General features: G+C 38.6%; 1 protein-coding gene across 1 annotated transcript in view; it reads left to right on the top strand.

The window, feature by feature from the left end:
- The window catches only part of LOC106181362 (NACHT and WD repeat domain-containing protein 2), a 33,902-nt gene that overhangs the window by 190 nt on the left and 19,625 nt on the right, over window positions 1-14,087 (top strand). Inside the window, exons 1-3 of the mRNA XM_013565729.2 lie at window positions 1-868; window positions 5,384-6,540; window positions 10,960-11,048. The exon at window positions 1-868 is cut by the window's left edge and continues 190 nt beyond it. Of these exons, the coding sequence (XP_013421183.2) occupies window positions 6,318-6,540; window positions 10,960-11,048 (312 nt within the window). The 5' untranslated portion in view covers window positions 1-868; window positions 5,384-6,317. The remainder of the gene's footprint in view (window positions 869-5,383; window positions 6,541-10,959; window positions 11,049-14,087) is intronic.

Genomic DNA, 14,087 nt, shown 5'->3' with positions numbered 1-14,087 from the left:
ACATTTCAACCCGTGTTCATTGCATAAAAAAAACTTGTTCATTTCATTCCGGGGTTATTTCTGCATGCCAGGTAACTACGCCACGGGAAAACACGCGCTCGGAGAAAACCCTCATCGATCTGATTAATTACAATTGGGACACTACAATAGCTCTGCATTATCATCTCTTTAATTTCCCACTGTGTACACAAACCAGGTGTTTCAGTTGCTAACAGTTCGTTTTCTGAGAAAGAGATCACACCATTTGCGCGCACAGACGCAGAGCGAAAACTCCAACGGACTGACAGGATGTTTCTGAAAATATGAAAAAGATCCCCCCTTCCCCCCTCACTCCCGTCAATGCAGGCGCGTTCAATCCGCCCTACGACCCACCTGACGACCGCGTTTAAAGTCAAAGAGTTATCAGGCAACTTAAACACACCGTGTCACGGCAGCATACAACTTGCCTAGCTACAGGCCGATAGCGTTGCTCATTGACAAATTCAGCCGGATACACTACCTAGTTTATCACTGCACGCGCGGTTTCGCGGTGTGGTTTATTTTGATCTATACATCGTACTTGAGAATTTTAAACGAAGCTGACTGCTGTTCCGACGTGACGATCACCATTTCTTAGGACATATCTCAACACCATGTGCTTGGACGTTATAGTAAATGGACGTCGCGTCAAAACAAGTTTGGAGGGGATAAACAGCTGAGTGTCACAGTACTGTCACCGTGTGATACTCGCCGTTCCTCACCTGTGTTAACGACCCTCATGCCAAAAGCCAGCTTAATAAGACTTTCCAGCGCCTCCAAGCAGTTACCAAGTTCCCAGGCCCTGGAAGTGAAATTTGAAAGATTTTGTCCCGTTTGGACTACTGTTGAGGTGAGTACAGTATATGTATTGACATATCAGTACACATGGCTAGATATAGTATGATAGGGGAACTTCCTCTGTGAAATATCATGTTACATGTACACGGGGATTGGCATTTGCGACAGCTCGAAAAACGGTTTTTGATCCACTCTCACCCCCTCCCCACCCTTCAATCTTGGGGCTCGGACGATGTTTTGATACTTACTGAATTATCCTCTTCATCCTCTTCATTGTGAGGGAAATAAGGATTGCAGACAATTTTTGATAATCGACAACAAACTCAATCATCAGTATTAATACTAATGTAATATTACAATCATTTGTGAGTGGACCAAAATAAATTTGCTCTCCAAGCGATCGCGAGCACTGCGTAACATGGATTTAACGTTCGGGTCTTTTCAGTAAAAGTTTGATTGGACACGCACGTGCTCTCGTGTGTTGTTGCACTTGGGACAGCTATGTGTAGGGTTAAATCAGTTAACCGAAGCTTAAATACAAGAGCATCGACGATTTTGACTCCCGTCTTAAATGTCTCTACGTCTACCTCTTGTATGCTGCCCTCGTTACTACAGGTGTGTGTGTGTGTGTGTGTGTGTGTGTGTGTGTCATGAAAATATGATACAATACAGATATCATTTAACAAACGTTAATTCGGCTGTTTTCACAGAGGTCATTTATACTGCATATTGTACAATGAAGTGTATATATATGGTGTTAAAGAAGAAATGTAATTTGGATTGACTATCGACAATATTTGATTTTTTTAAATTAAATCTTCAAAGACTTTAAGTGAATTCAATTCATTTGTCTGAGAAAAATCACATATAAGGACGAAGTTAGCTATTTCACCTCAGCTTACAATGAAATTGGTTTCTCAGTACCGTAAGTAGTAAACTTAGCAAACACTTCAAGTAATGCAAATGAATATTTAATCAAATCGCAATAATTATTTTGTCCATCAATTACAACATCAAACACTACAGAACAAATTGTTATTTCATTACATTATTTGTCAGTGTTATTCAAGACATCAATATGCATCCAAAATGACAAGGACTTAGGATATAAAACATAACAAACAATACAAAGTCACCTTAAAATAAAAAAGACAAATATTTATCATTCAGGCATCCTGAGGTTTTATTAGTTTTTCATTGTGAAAAAAATGTGCTTTGTCGATCGTAACACTTACAAAGAGTGTTTCGTCTTATGTATTATTTCATTTTTTCTATCGATTGCAATGGGATTGAGCTTTTGAAGATGTGACACGTTTTAAATATTAAAACGAACGTTTATCTAGCTTTCCATCCGTATCGTACCATCTGTCCATCATTCATCCATCCATCCATCCGTCCATCTGTCTGTCTGTCTACACACACTGGACAATAAAAGTGTCACCCCCTGAATAAGTGTAATCAAAGTTATAATGCCTGGTCTATTTATAATGTGACATGAGTATAAAACCGCTGTACCATGGGATTGTATTGTTGGTCTTTTTGTAAAATTTGATGTTAATAAAATGATACCAGGAGCATATCATTCCACAGTCATTTATCTCCCCCAAAGTACTGGTTCAGTAGGGGTGACACTTCTATTGTCCAGTGTGTGTATCTATCTATCTATCTCATATTGTGCAACTACAATCATCACACATAGCTCGATTTAATTACCACCATGTTAATGAGTCTGCTAAGGTTACTTGCGTGTGATGGCCCAGAGTTCATTGCAATTGACCATAGGGCAGCCCTCTGAAATCTTAGAAAAATTGAGCTAAGATGTCATTATATTATGCCTCTTGTCCGAGAACTTTTTCTGAAACCTCTTCCGTCTCTTGGACAATACAGCTATTGAATAGGGTTGTAATTAAAGATAATTATTTTATTAGTATTTCCTCTTTTAGCCGGAGGGGGCACGGAGAAAGGTATAAATCCTTTATCTTCGCACAGATTATCGACGTTTTTGCCATTTATTCCATGGCTTTCTCAGATGTGTTATCAGAGAATCGATCCCTTAAGTCGCAGTTTGTGCTATTCCAGCGTGCCTTACACTTGTCCTTTCTGTTGAAGTCACTTTCAAGGGCAGGGTTATCACAATTAAATGCTGCCTTTAGATACCCTTACAAGCAACTTTGATTCTGTCGAACAGATTGTAATTTGGCGGCCATATTGGAAACGCCCCTTATTATCCTTGTTAAATATTGATTGTCAGCGATGGTTTGTACGTTATGGTTATTCTACTGCGTTTTTCTTTACAGTGGCAAAATCAAACCATGTTTCACGATCTCAAGGGATTGTACCATCAATCAAAAAATGTTTACGTTTCACCGGCGGTCAATGTCTGTAAATACCGTACGTTACTTATATACATGTACACGTAGAAGGTACTCGAAACTGTTTTGCCTTCTTAATAGGTTTTCGAACATTGAACATTGTGAAGCGAGTATGTTATCATTATTTTAAAGCTTCCGTGATAAAAAGTTGAATTTGACTAGCATGATTTAAAAAACAGAACTCTTTTGATAAACAAATAATCTTTCATCTTTGCAGGCGTGAAGATCCTGTTGAATGTAATTATTCCGTTATTCATGGTCTTTACAAGAAATACGAACAAATTTATGTAGAAACCATGTAATAAATGAAGGATACAGGAATTATAAAGGAGCATTTTGATATACAAAAAACTGAAATAATCGAATTAATCTTTAAAAAGACTTTTAAGTGTGCATGAAACACACGTGCCTCAATAAACTTAATATAGCAATAGACAGCTCGTTCTCCAAATCCACATGCGCAATTGACCCAGTCGTACTATTCCGTGTTGATCACTCGCTTTAATGACGCAATTTTCATTTAAAACTATGAATTATTTAATTATTCTTCTTAATTTCTGTACATTATACGTGAATGAAGACTCGTATTAGACGTGTTTGTTTATTATATACTGCCTTGGCATACATCGCAATCGGACCGCCCTTATCGTTAAGTCACGCGTTCGTATACTTGGTTAACACCATTGAGTTTGTTGAATGGTTTGTGCGGTTTAGAACAAACACGTTGTATTGAACGGTATGTAGACTCCACTCTTCAAAACTGATGTCATCTGGTTATAATTCACAGGGTTTTTTTTCCCTTCTCTTTCCTTCTTCTTTCTGCATTTAGACACCTGCTGCTTGGAGACGTCAGTCAAATCTTCGGGTGTCATGGCAACGTCACGTTTAGCTGCGGGGGAGGACTGGATGTAAATAGAGACAGCATATTTTTCTAGTGTTATTAAAATTACAATTTTGCACTTTGCCGATCAAGGGCGGATGATAATGTCTCGTCTGTTGAAAAGCAATGAAATCCATTTTGTCACACTCTCTCACTCTCTCTCATACAGAATGACACAATCGAGGTGTTTGTTTGCAAAATGTATCATTATTTGACTTTTTTAAAATAATTTCTTTTGTTTTCTATTCATTATAATATTATATTCTATAATACATACACGTATATTATTTTTATCATTTATTAATTTATTTGCTAACTGCTGTTACTCTCATTAGAACCGAACTCAGTACAGTTATCTGGAAATCCTGGGCTGTCATTTACTACAAACATTTCACATTCTCCTATCTCATTTTTTTCAATAATTTCTCTTTAATCTATATATAGCTCTTTTCTATAAAATAACATAGATTTTGCCTGACAGTAAATCGAATACATAATATAACACGATGACTAGCATAAAGGACCACGCTATTTAAACTAAGTGAAGCTAATACATATCCGCAAAATGTTAAGCCCGTGTTAATTATCACTTTCATGGAACTCTCCCCTTTCCAATTTTCGTCTTTATAATTATTCTGGGAACTGTCCTCTGTGAGCCATCAATTGTTTTTTCTTTCTTTTTGGTTCAAGGCCCACAACATTATACATTGTATAATGCCAATACATTGAAGCAACCACGGGGAAGCCGGCGACTTTGCACTCGGTAAAACCCAGTCGGGTGATCTTTGAAACATGCACCGCGGTTTACCCGTACTAGGGGGACTTCAAGTAAGTGTATAAGTTAACGGGACTATAGTACTGCATCCATTGCCAAGCATGGCTACCTAATTTATTCCGTGTACGGCGAGCGTGAGTCAATAAACCGTGCGTATTGACACTAGGCGCCCTTGGGTTTAAAGGACTCACAAAGTGTATGGACTCAAGGAAAGCGGCCGTTTCTCGGATCGACTGTTTGAAAATGAGAAGGGATCGTGCGACGTAAGAACGGATTGGGTTACTGGCTTGGATCGGACTTGAATCCAGCTTTGTGTTTCTTCAGTAGGGTCGGGCGTGAGAGTGGAATGGCGTTCTAAAGTCGAAATCTTAGAGAGGTATTTTGTTTAGTTTTACAGGACCAAAGACGCAGGAGACGGAAGCTAATTAAAATCACAGTAATTCTATACACTGAATAACTGAATGCGGCACTTTTCATATGTTCCACATGTGTTTACCGCTTTAGAATTAGGTCATGACGTTATGTTTTTTGTTTTTCCAGGTTAAAGTGAAAAGTGATCAAGCACGTGTCTAACCCCGGGAACAAGGCACTAGAGGAAGTTTCTCGATAGAAACAACAACACAGGGGGAAAAAGGAAATACAAATTGCAATATAAAAATACTCTGTAAAAGGCAACTGGGCAAGAACCGCCAACTGCCGCAATTGACAGCAATACTGAAAACGTTCCTGGGTTAACAATCTACACCAACTGAGAATATAAAAGCCCTTGATTTCAGTGTTATGTCTGCTTTAATGGTACGTAATGGGAGGTCGTAGACAGGTGGAACACGAGGAAAAAATCCCATCCGGTATATATTATTGACTCTCAGCCGAACGAGACCAAGGCAACGCAAGACGGAACAGTATCCATGCGTTGTGGAACAGAGTGAGATCTGTATAACCTGTCCCTGGCCCCGGCCCGAGTCTGGAAGCAAAAATACTGGTGTTACCCTGATTATCCCGTCATTTTCGAAATTTTATAGTGTTAATGGTGCTCCACTAACCACATCTTGGCATAGACTTTGTATGCTGGGTTTAATTATTAGCAACAATTCTGGAGGCCGACAAAAATTGAGGTTCTGAGGCTCGAAGCAACATCCGCAAGAATAATGCGTTAAGTCTGCCGCCTAACAGTTAAGTTCGTCGTGGTGAAAAACAGTTCTACCTCCCCGAAGATGACTTAAAGTAAGACGTGATTCTCTCAGGGGTCGCTTTTGCCCCGTTAAGGTGAGAGTGCCTGAGCGACGGCTGAGGTGAAACCAACACGTGCGAGCCCTCCTTCTTCCTCCCTCGCGCCAACTGCCGTCCATCAGCTTTTTAAACTCCTCCTCCTCTCTTGGACTCGCTTCTCCGGGCGGGGTAGCAACAACGTAGAGAAGCAATAAACAACAAACAAATAAACAACAGAAGGGAAAGGCAATAATTCACCTCCCAGATGGAGTCGAGAACCAATTCTGGAAATCCGTTACTCCAGTCGAGGACAAACTCGGGGAACTCTCTGAAGTCACGCACTAATTCTGGAGCCTCTCTGGTCACGCTGGACCAACAGGCGGTTGAACGGAATGAGACCTTGGATCGGATTTTTGAAGGAACTTTGCAGAACTTGCCAGCGCTTAAATCGAAAATCGTCCGGATTTTCACAAGTTCGACATTCACAGGTGAGTGGACGGTGAGGGTTTGAATGATCGACAATGAAAGTTAATATTCTAAAATCTCTCTCTCCCTCCCTCCCTCTCTCTCTCTCTCTCTCTCCACTACTCAAGGCGATCAGCTGGCATTAGAACCGCATTATAGTAGACCACGCGCTGCGTTTCCCCATTAATGAAAACATTCCACGGCAGTTTTTATTCAACACCGGGGCGCGTATAAATTCCCTTTTAGGAGTGCTTTCAATAAGAAAATACCGCAAAGCTGTCTTCGAACTCCACCTACAAAAATCCACCGTCCATATACTGTATGGCCCACCATGGCGTATGATGTCTGTGTGCTGTGATTTATTTGATTATATCTGAGTAAAATGATTTGTGTAAGACCGAAAAACTATAAACAAGATCAGAATGAATTTCCTCAGTTGAACGCAGGTGAGGCATGTAATATATATTGTGAAATTGTCCCAATTTGCAAACAAGACCAGTCACTGACACCTGAAAAATTGGAAAAGCACTTTTCTATATGTGTAGCTTAAATTGAAACCTAATACCCCAGTATGATTCTCTTTTAATGCTACGCTGTGAGTTACGAAACGGTGCTCTAATATGTGTACATAAAGATCACATCATGTCTTATCTTCTTGAATGACGTACCACCTCTTGTCAACATAACTTAAGTAAATTATCTCTTTAATACTACATGTCCCTTAGCATCGGCTTTCTTCTTCTTATCCACGACAAGGGCCCCCCTCCAAAAAGTCTCATTGACGCCCTGTGGATACTTATGAATGGTTTTCACGTACTCTGTGGCTGGGCTCCAACTGAAAATCTTGTAGTCGACAAAACATGGATGGTTTTGATGTATAGCGTCAGTAAATACCATCAGCTTTCTCGAGTTGTGATTGAAAACACGGTGTTGAGAAGTTATTCAACGATGGATCCGAGGAGGAGTACAGTGTCCCCCTCCCTCTGATTTGGAAGTACGTATTTCCCCCCTATTTTTTTCGCTTGAAAGAGGGTATGAAAAAACGAAACGAAATGAACCCCCTCCTCCCACTCTTCTTCCTCCTCCTCTTCCTTCTCACAGCTTCAATAACAAAAATAATAAATGAAAAACAATATGAATGTTAATGAAAATAACGATGATGATGATGATGATGATGCTTTATATTAATAGGCTCTCTAAACTACTGCCGCTATACAATGTGCATGATAAATTTCTCGTATACATGCAACTTAATGTACATATATCTTACATTAAGAAAAAAATGAAAGCGTACCGAAATCGACACGCAGAATGCTAACAGAAAGACATTTTATCGAGATAGAATTTGTCAAACTGAAATAAAGTTATAAGACAGACATTCTTTTGTAGAGGAGTTGCTTCGAGCGCAGGGAAAGCGACCTATAGAAAAAATTGCCTTTTCTTTCCATTGCCTCCGTTGCCCTTTCAAACCTAAAAACACGGGTAACGTTTCTCTTTAAATTTCAACCATTACACCCTGAGTGTCAGGACCACGTCTCATTTTTCTTGAAAAATATCCATTTTATGAAACACACCACGTTATATAGGCAGCAAACCTGGGATTTTTCGCTGAAAACCAGGGTGTGGTTTTCACTCGCAGGTCATTTCTCAACCACAACTGTTATACTACATGTAGTATTTTAGCGTTTAAATATATAGTCGACCCCACGGAGTGTTGGAGAATGTAGAGTAAGACACAGTGTGTTTCCAAACTATCCTGAGTGCATCTATCTTTGCATTTCAAATGGCGTTTTAACGAAACGATTTATGTCAGTCGGTTTTTACGTCGCAGGCCAGGTCCTGGGCACGCTTACAGCTTATTCAACTGATTCCAGCTTCTGCAATGCAGATGGAATCGCTGGCTTAATTGCTTTATATTAAGTTCAAAACTCTAAATTTGGGTAGGAATTCTTTTCGGTGACGCCAGTTGGACTACTACCAGTTCTGGAACGCCTCTAGAGACAATTCAAACAGAGCTCGAGTGACGCAGGGGCCAAGTTTTGTCTCAGTTGGCTTTTACCATTTTTACCTTAGATTTTGTTACTAAATGGACGACAGATGATGCTCACTATAACATAAAAAAAGAATAAAGAAATTACGCAGTAGAAAAAACAGTTTGATTTTAATTAAAAAAAAGTGGCTACTAAACTAGTCATTTAGGGAGATCTCAAACCGAACTTCTTGTTCCACGTGTGAACTCACCACAGATGCATGAAAAATTTTTATTACAATATAGTTTACAAAATATGTTTTGTTCCTAAGGGGAATCAAAGGCAGCAGCCAATAAAGCAAAATTATAGGTAATAAAAGAACGTTACCGCGATTAGAACCAGTTGTTTTTTACCCCCTTGAATATAAATTTTATGTAATATGTATGCGCCGGATATTATAACGCGAAACGGGAGGCTGAGAAAAACCTCCCGCAAAGCTTGGAGAATAAATGATACGTTCTAACGCAAGAAGGTCTTATAGAATTGCTGGATTGATTTTTAATCTTTCATTTGCATGCACTGCGATATAAATTGCCTTCATGGTGAAAAGGGACTTTGGTTTAGCGTTAAATAAAATGGTTTAACGAGCCCATGCCGCTTTTGATTAGCCCGGGGTTGTGTAGGACGTTTTAATGGGCCTGAGCACCTCCCCCGCGTTGACGAGTACTTTCTGTTTAAAAGTGCGACGAACGGTTTGCCCTAGTTACTCTACGGATGTCACTCTTTTGTCTTTAATGTCAATATTGTCAAATATTGAAGAACGTGTACATAGATAAGTTGCTGTTTGCCTATGATTAACGGGGGATACAATTTTTACAACTGGAAATAAGCTCAAATAATTACTGCTGCTTATATCCAGAGTCATTGCTTTGCCTCGTTTATTTTCGTTTTGGCAATTCTTTCTTTGCACTTAACGTCATTTCATATTAGCACTTTTTTATATATTCTCTCCTTTTCACTTTTTTTATTTTGCTGTTTCAGATTTAACAAATTTGATTTCCCATTTCTCTATCCGACCTTTCATCTCTCTCTCTCTCTCTCTCTCTCTCTCTCTCTCTCTCTCTCTCTCATTTAAAAAATAATTCAGCTCAATATTGCAACGTTAACTTTACTTACTTAGACCCCCGGAGTGTCAATTAACGAAGTTCTAATGGGCGCGTGATACGTCCCCACAACGCTTTAAGAGACCCAGAGAAAATCAAGGACATACACTTAATGTGCAGGGCACTTATCCAATCGATTAGATTTACTAAATCAGGGTGACGAGTATTCATTTCACACGACAGTGGGAAATTGAAGGGTTTTTCACTGGATTAGAGTAATGTTTTAGTTAGAAAAATAACATAGTGGCTGTTTTATTTACTCCTACGCGCTATTGTTTTTTCTTCTCTTTCTTTCTCCTTTTTCATTCTTAGTTTGAGAATTTTTTCTTGCAAGTTGTCGATCTATTTCTATTGAGCATAACACTCGACTAATACATGTAATCACTACGTTAAGTTGTTTGTTTCAGTAACAAATTTAAGCCTGGTTCTATTAAAATCGATGCAAATAAAAAAAAACTTTTGTGGTAAGCGGTGTGGATTTCATGCCAGCATTGAGAGTACCTTAATTTGGTACGTTATTGACAATTATTTTAAATTATTAGTTCTCGAAAATCCGGTTCAAAAAGATCACCCCTTAAGGCAACTGTTCCGTCCTATCAGAATAAACACTCATTTCAGGACATAAAATGGGCCTTCAAATAAATCATGTATTTTTAAAAGTAAATACAAGTTTATTGGATTTATTTCACCAATTCGTGTGTCGTCACATACAATCATTATGTATGACAGTGATCAAACTATTAGAACACCTCGAAGACAACAGTGTAAGGGTCACGATAAATTCAGCTTCTGTACACTAACTCCACGAAAATGCGATCAGATTAGCAGACTTACACGTCTCCTCTTTCTTGTAACGCACTCATATAATCACCAGCTACTCTACTGAACGCCAGGAGTTAGTCTGTTAACCTGATTGCTTTCAGCGGGAGTTAGTGCAGAGAGACTGGTGCGATAGATTCATTGTGATCGCACCCTTAACCATTTTGGACGCAGGTGTGGGACCCTTGTCCCATTAACAGTGGCGTTGTTAAATCGCCCGTTCTCCGAGTGATTATCACTGTATTGACATTTGATATGAGATAATCCAGGTAATCCCTAGCATACTGATATCTCGCTATGTCCTAATCTCAGACCTCACGGCTCGCTTTGTTGACAGATTTCAAAGTAATTATTGGTCGCCTACACTACTAAATACAAGTGACCCCCATCTCGCTCGATCGCTCTCAATTATTAAAAAAAATTGAAGCGAAATGCGAGACAAAAATCAAAATATAATTTAATTTAATTATTATTATTATCACTATTTCAGACACCACTCTTGAGCGCAATGCATTCATGGAAGAGGTCTACCCCAGACTTAAGGAGTACTGCAGAGAAAAACATGGACTCGAGTTTCAGGTAATTCAATCTCTCTCTTCCTCTCTCTCTCTGATGCATACGATGTGTCCTTCAGCGATGGTGTTTCATCGATCTGTTTTATTTTTATTTTTTTTTTTTTATTATTTCAACGTTTTTTTTCTTGTAATATTTTTGCTTCTAGTTGCCCCAGGTGATATGTATAATCAAGAGTTCACAGCGTTCTCTCTCTCTCTTTCTCTCTCTCTCTCTCTCTCTCTCTCCCTCTCTCCTCGAGCTGGCCAAGAGCCAGATAACTTCTGATCATTCTTTGGTATCGCAATCAGTGCAAATTCTGAAAACTACAAAACGGTAGGCGTAATGCTACAATAATTCAGGAAGCAAAGTCTGACACGAGCCTAACCCCAATAAACCAGACTTTTCTCTTACTTCTTTGAAGTAAGAATCTAAATACGAGCTCCCTGGGCGATCAATACGTCCTCACGGTCTCTCCATTCCTAGTTCAATACAAGTCTCGGAATCTATATTTCTCGGCGGACTATTTAAGACATCACGTGACCTATTCGTTCTCCTCGCCTCTAGTCTAATCAATGCGTTAGACAAATATGCAAATGTTTGAAGAAGTAAAATTATTGATTCTGCGCGACAGAATTTGAATTATTCTATGTGGAGATTCAACATTCACTAGAACGCGTTCACATGCTCGAGATTTCAGGACGTTTATTTTTGTAGCTTCATGACAGGGTAAAGTTTGAACGATGGCTTACCATATTTTTTTCTTATCGAATTTAAGGTACAAGTGTTATAAAAAAAGTAGCTAGGATAAAAAAAGGCCATGCAGGGCTAATAATGATAGCTCTTAAATTGCATTGAATTATTGTTAAAGGCACAGCGGGTGAATCGTTGACACCAGATTGCGTTTTCGATACATTCCGTTAAGGTCAAAGGAGATAGATAAAATGTCCGTAAAGAATTTGGTAATGGTGTCAGTATCATTCTTAAATCCCATATGCCAAGTAGAATTCATATTCACCTTTTGAAAGCACTGAATCGGGACGGAACTTGCCTCCCAGACCAAATTTTGAATTTTAAGTTGCCATCCACGCTCACCGTAAAAGGGTTCCATGCATAAATTTGTATAGCTTTTTATCAATTTTTATATCTTTTCTTTTCTTTACTAAGTAGTAATGGCCTAATAAAATTTAATTATTTATTAAGGTTAAAACTATGGTAAATACAAATTTTATCTTCCCTATCGCCCTCATTCTATTGTCTTATAATGATACAGGAACTTTACACCTTTATCTTACAGCATGTTCAAGAGTAAGATCAAGATCAAACAACATAAAAATTTAAGATACATGCGTACAAGTTAAGCCTTAATAATAAATTTTTTCATCACCATTATTATTATTATTATTATTATTATTATTATTATTATTCATTTCTCATCATTTTATTTGAGATTAAAAGAGTCCTTTCTCTATGTCATTTCACATGCGGCGTACATTTCACCGACGCACAGGACAAGAAGACAAACCAAGAATGCTATTTGTTTATTCTGACACGACTTTGAGCTGATCCTTTAATCTGTTTTGGAATCATGTATATGATACGTCCTCGGTTCTTTGTTGGCGATAAATGCTATCTCTAGATTAACTCCGAATTTAATGAAACACACAGATACGGTTCGCCCTATTACGTAGCTTCTTTTTGAGGCCATGTCCGGTTCTTCAGGTATTCTTTTGAAGATGATTATTTTTGGTATCTTTAATTATGATTTCACACACAAGTTGACATCATATTCTTGGTAACTGTGGTATTTTCTGCCAGCTGAGATTCATTGGTGCACGCCAAAAAAAAAAAAAAAAAAAAACTTTATTACCTCCGCCTAGGAGGTTATGATTTTGGTTCCGTTAGTTAGTTTGTCTGTCTATCTTTCTGTTTGTCTGTCTGTTAGTTTACAGAAAAAGTTATGGACCGATTTTGATGAAATTTTCAGAAACTGTCAGAAGTGGGCCAAGAAACAGGTGATTAGTTTTTGATGGTGATCAGGATCAATAAGCAATCAATAATCAATTATCAAAAAATTAAGTTATGGACGGATTTTGATGAAATTTTCTGGAACTGTCAGAAGTGGGCCAAGGAACAGATGATTAGATTTTGGTGGTGATCCGGATCATTTATCAATCAATAATCAAAAATAAAAAACTAAATCATTACAGAATGAAAATTTAGGTGTGAAACGGCATTGGGTGGAGACTTTGCTGCCTTGGCGGAGATCTGCGCTCTCTGAGTGCTTTGCTAGTTCGGAAATTAACCTCTCTCCCCTCAGAAACATATTCTCTACCAAAGACTAGGGAATGATCTGAACTCAGTTAACTGTCTGACAGAACGATTGAGTACCCCACTGCAGCTCCTAACGGGCCTAAATCAATCTCCTTTTTTATTGCCTTCTCTCAGCACATCAGTATTCAAGAACCCTTTAGCTTGTCATAGACTAATTAATAACTGTGCTCTTTTCTATAGCCGTAATTAACGAAACCGTTTGCAGTGCCGTCAAACTTTCACAAACCGGTGCACATTTTGTAGCTTACGCTACCCATTAATATCTCCCCATTTCTATGCTTTATATCAGTGAACAGGCCAACCTTTTGTTGCATTATCTAAATGTTTACGAATCTCCCCCGATAACGCAATATTAGAAGTTGTCCGGCAGTGGTCAATAAATATAGTGATGGTCAGTTTGCGTCCTGGCAACGTGGACACACCTAAAAGGACACCTCGCAAAGAAGCCAACTGAAGCCTACTGAAATTTATCTGTACCTTTTAAATTCAGGCTGAATTTTTTTTAATGTGTGCTTGTGTGTGGTGACATTTAAGACTGCCTAAGTACATAGTGTAACCAGACGGCCTTCAGAAAGAAGTCGCGCATAGAGGGCGGACCTAACTGTAATGTGAACGCTATTTAAAAACCAAATCACAAATCATAATCGCTATATAAGTAGCTGAACTTGGTTAAAAACCAATACCTACAGTATGCCAGAGATGTTAGTGCAAGTAACCTTCTCCATACGTTGA

The sequence above is a fragment of the Lingula anatina genome, chromosome 5, assembly GCF_051362555.1.
Source record: "Lingula anatina isolate TDL-2025a chromosome 5, LinAna3.0, whole genome shotgun sequence".
NCBI classification, from domain to species: Eukaryota; Metazoa; Brachiopoda; class Lingulata; order Lingulida; family Lingulidae; genus Lingula; species Lingula anatina.
This window is presented reverse-complemented; position numbering and strand designations above follow the sequence as displayed.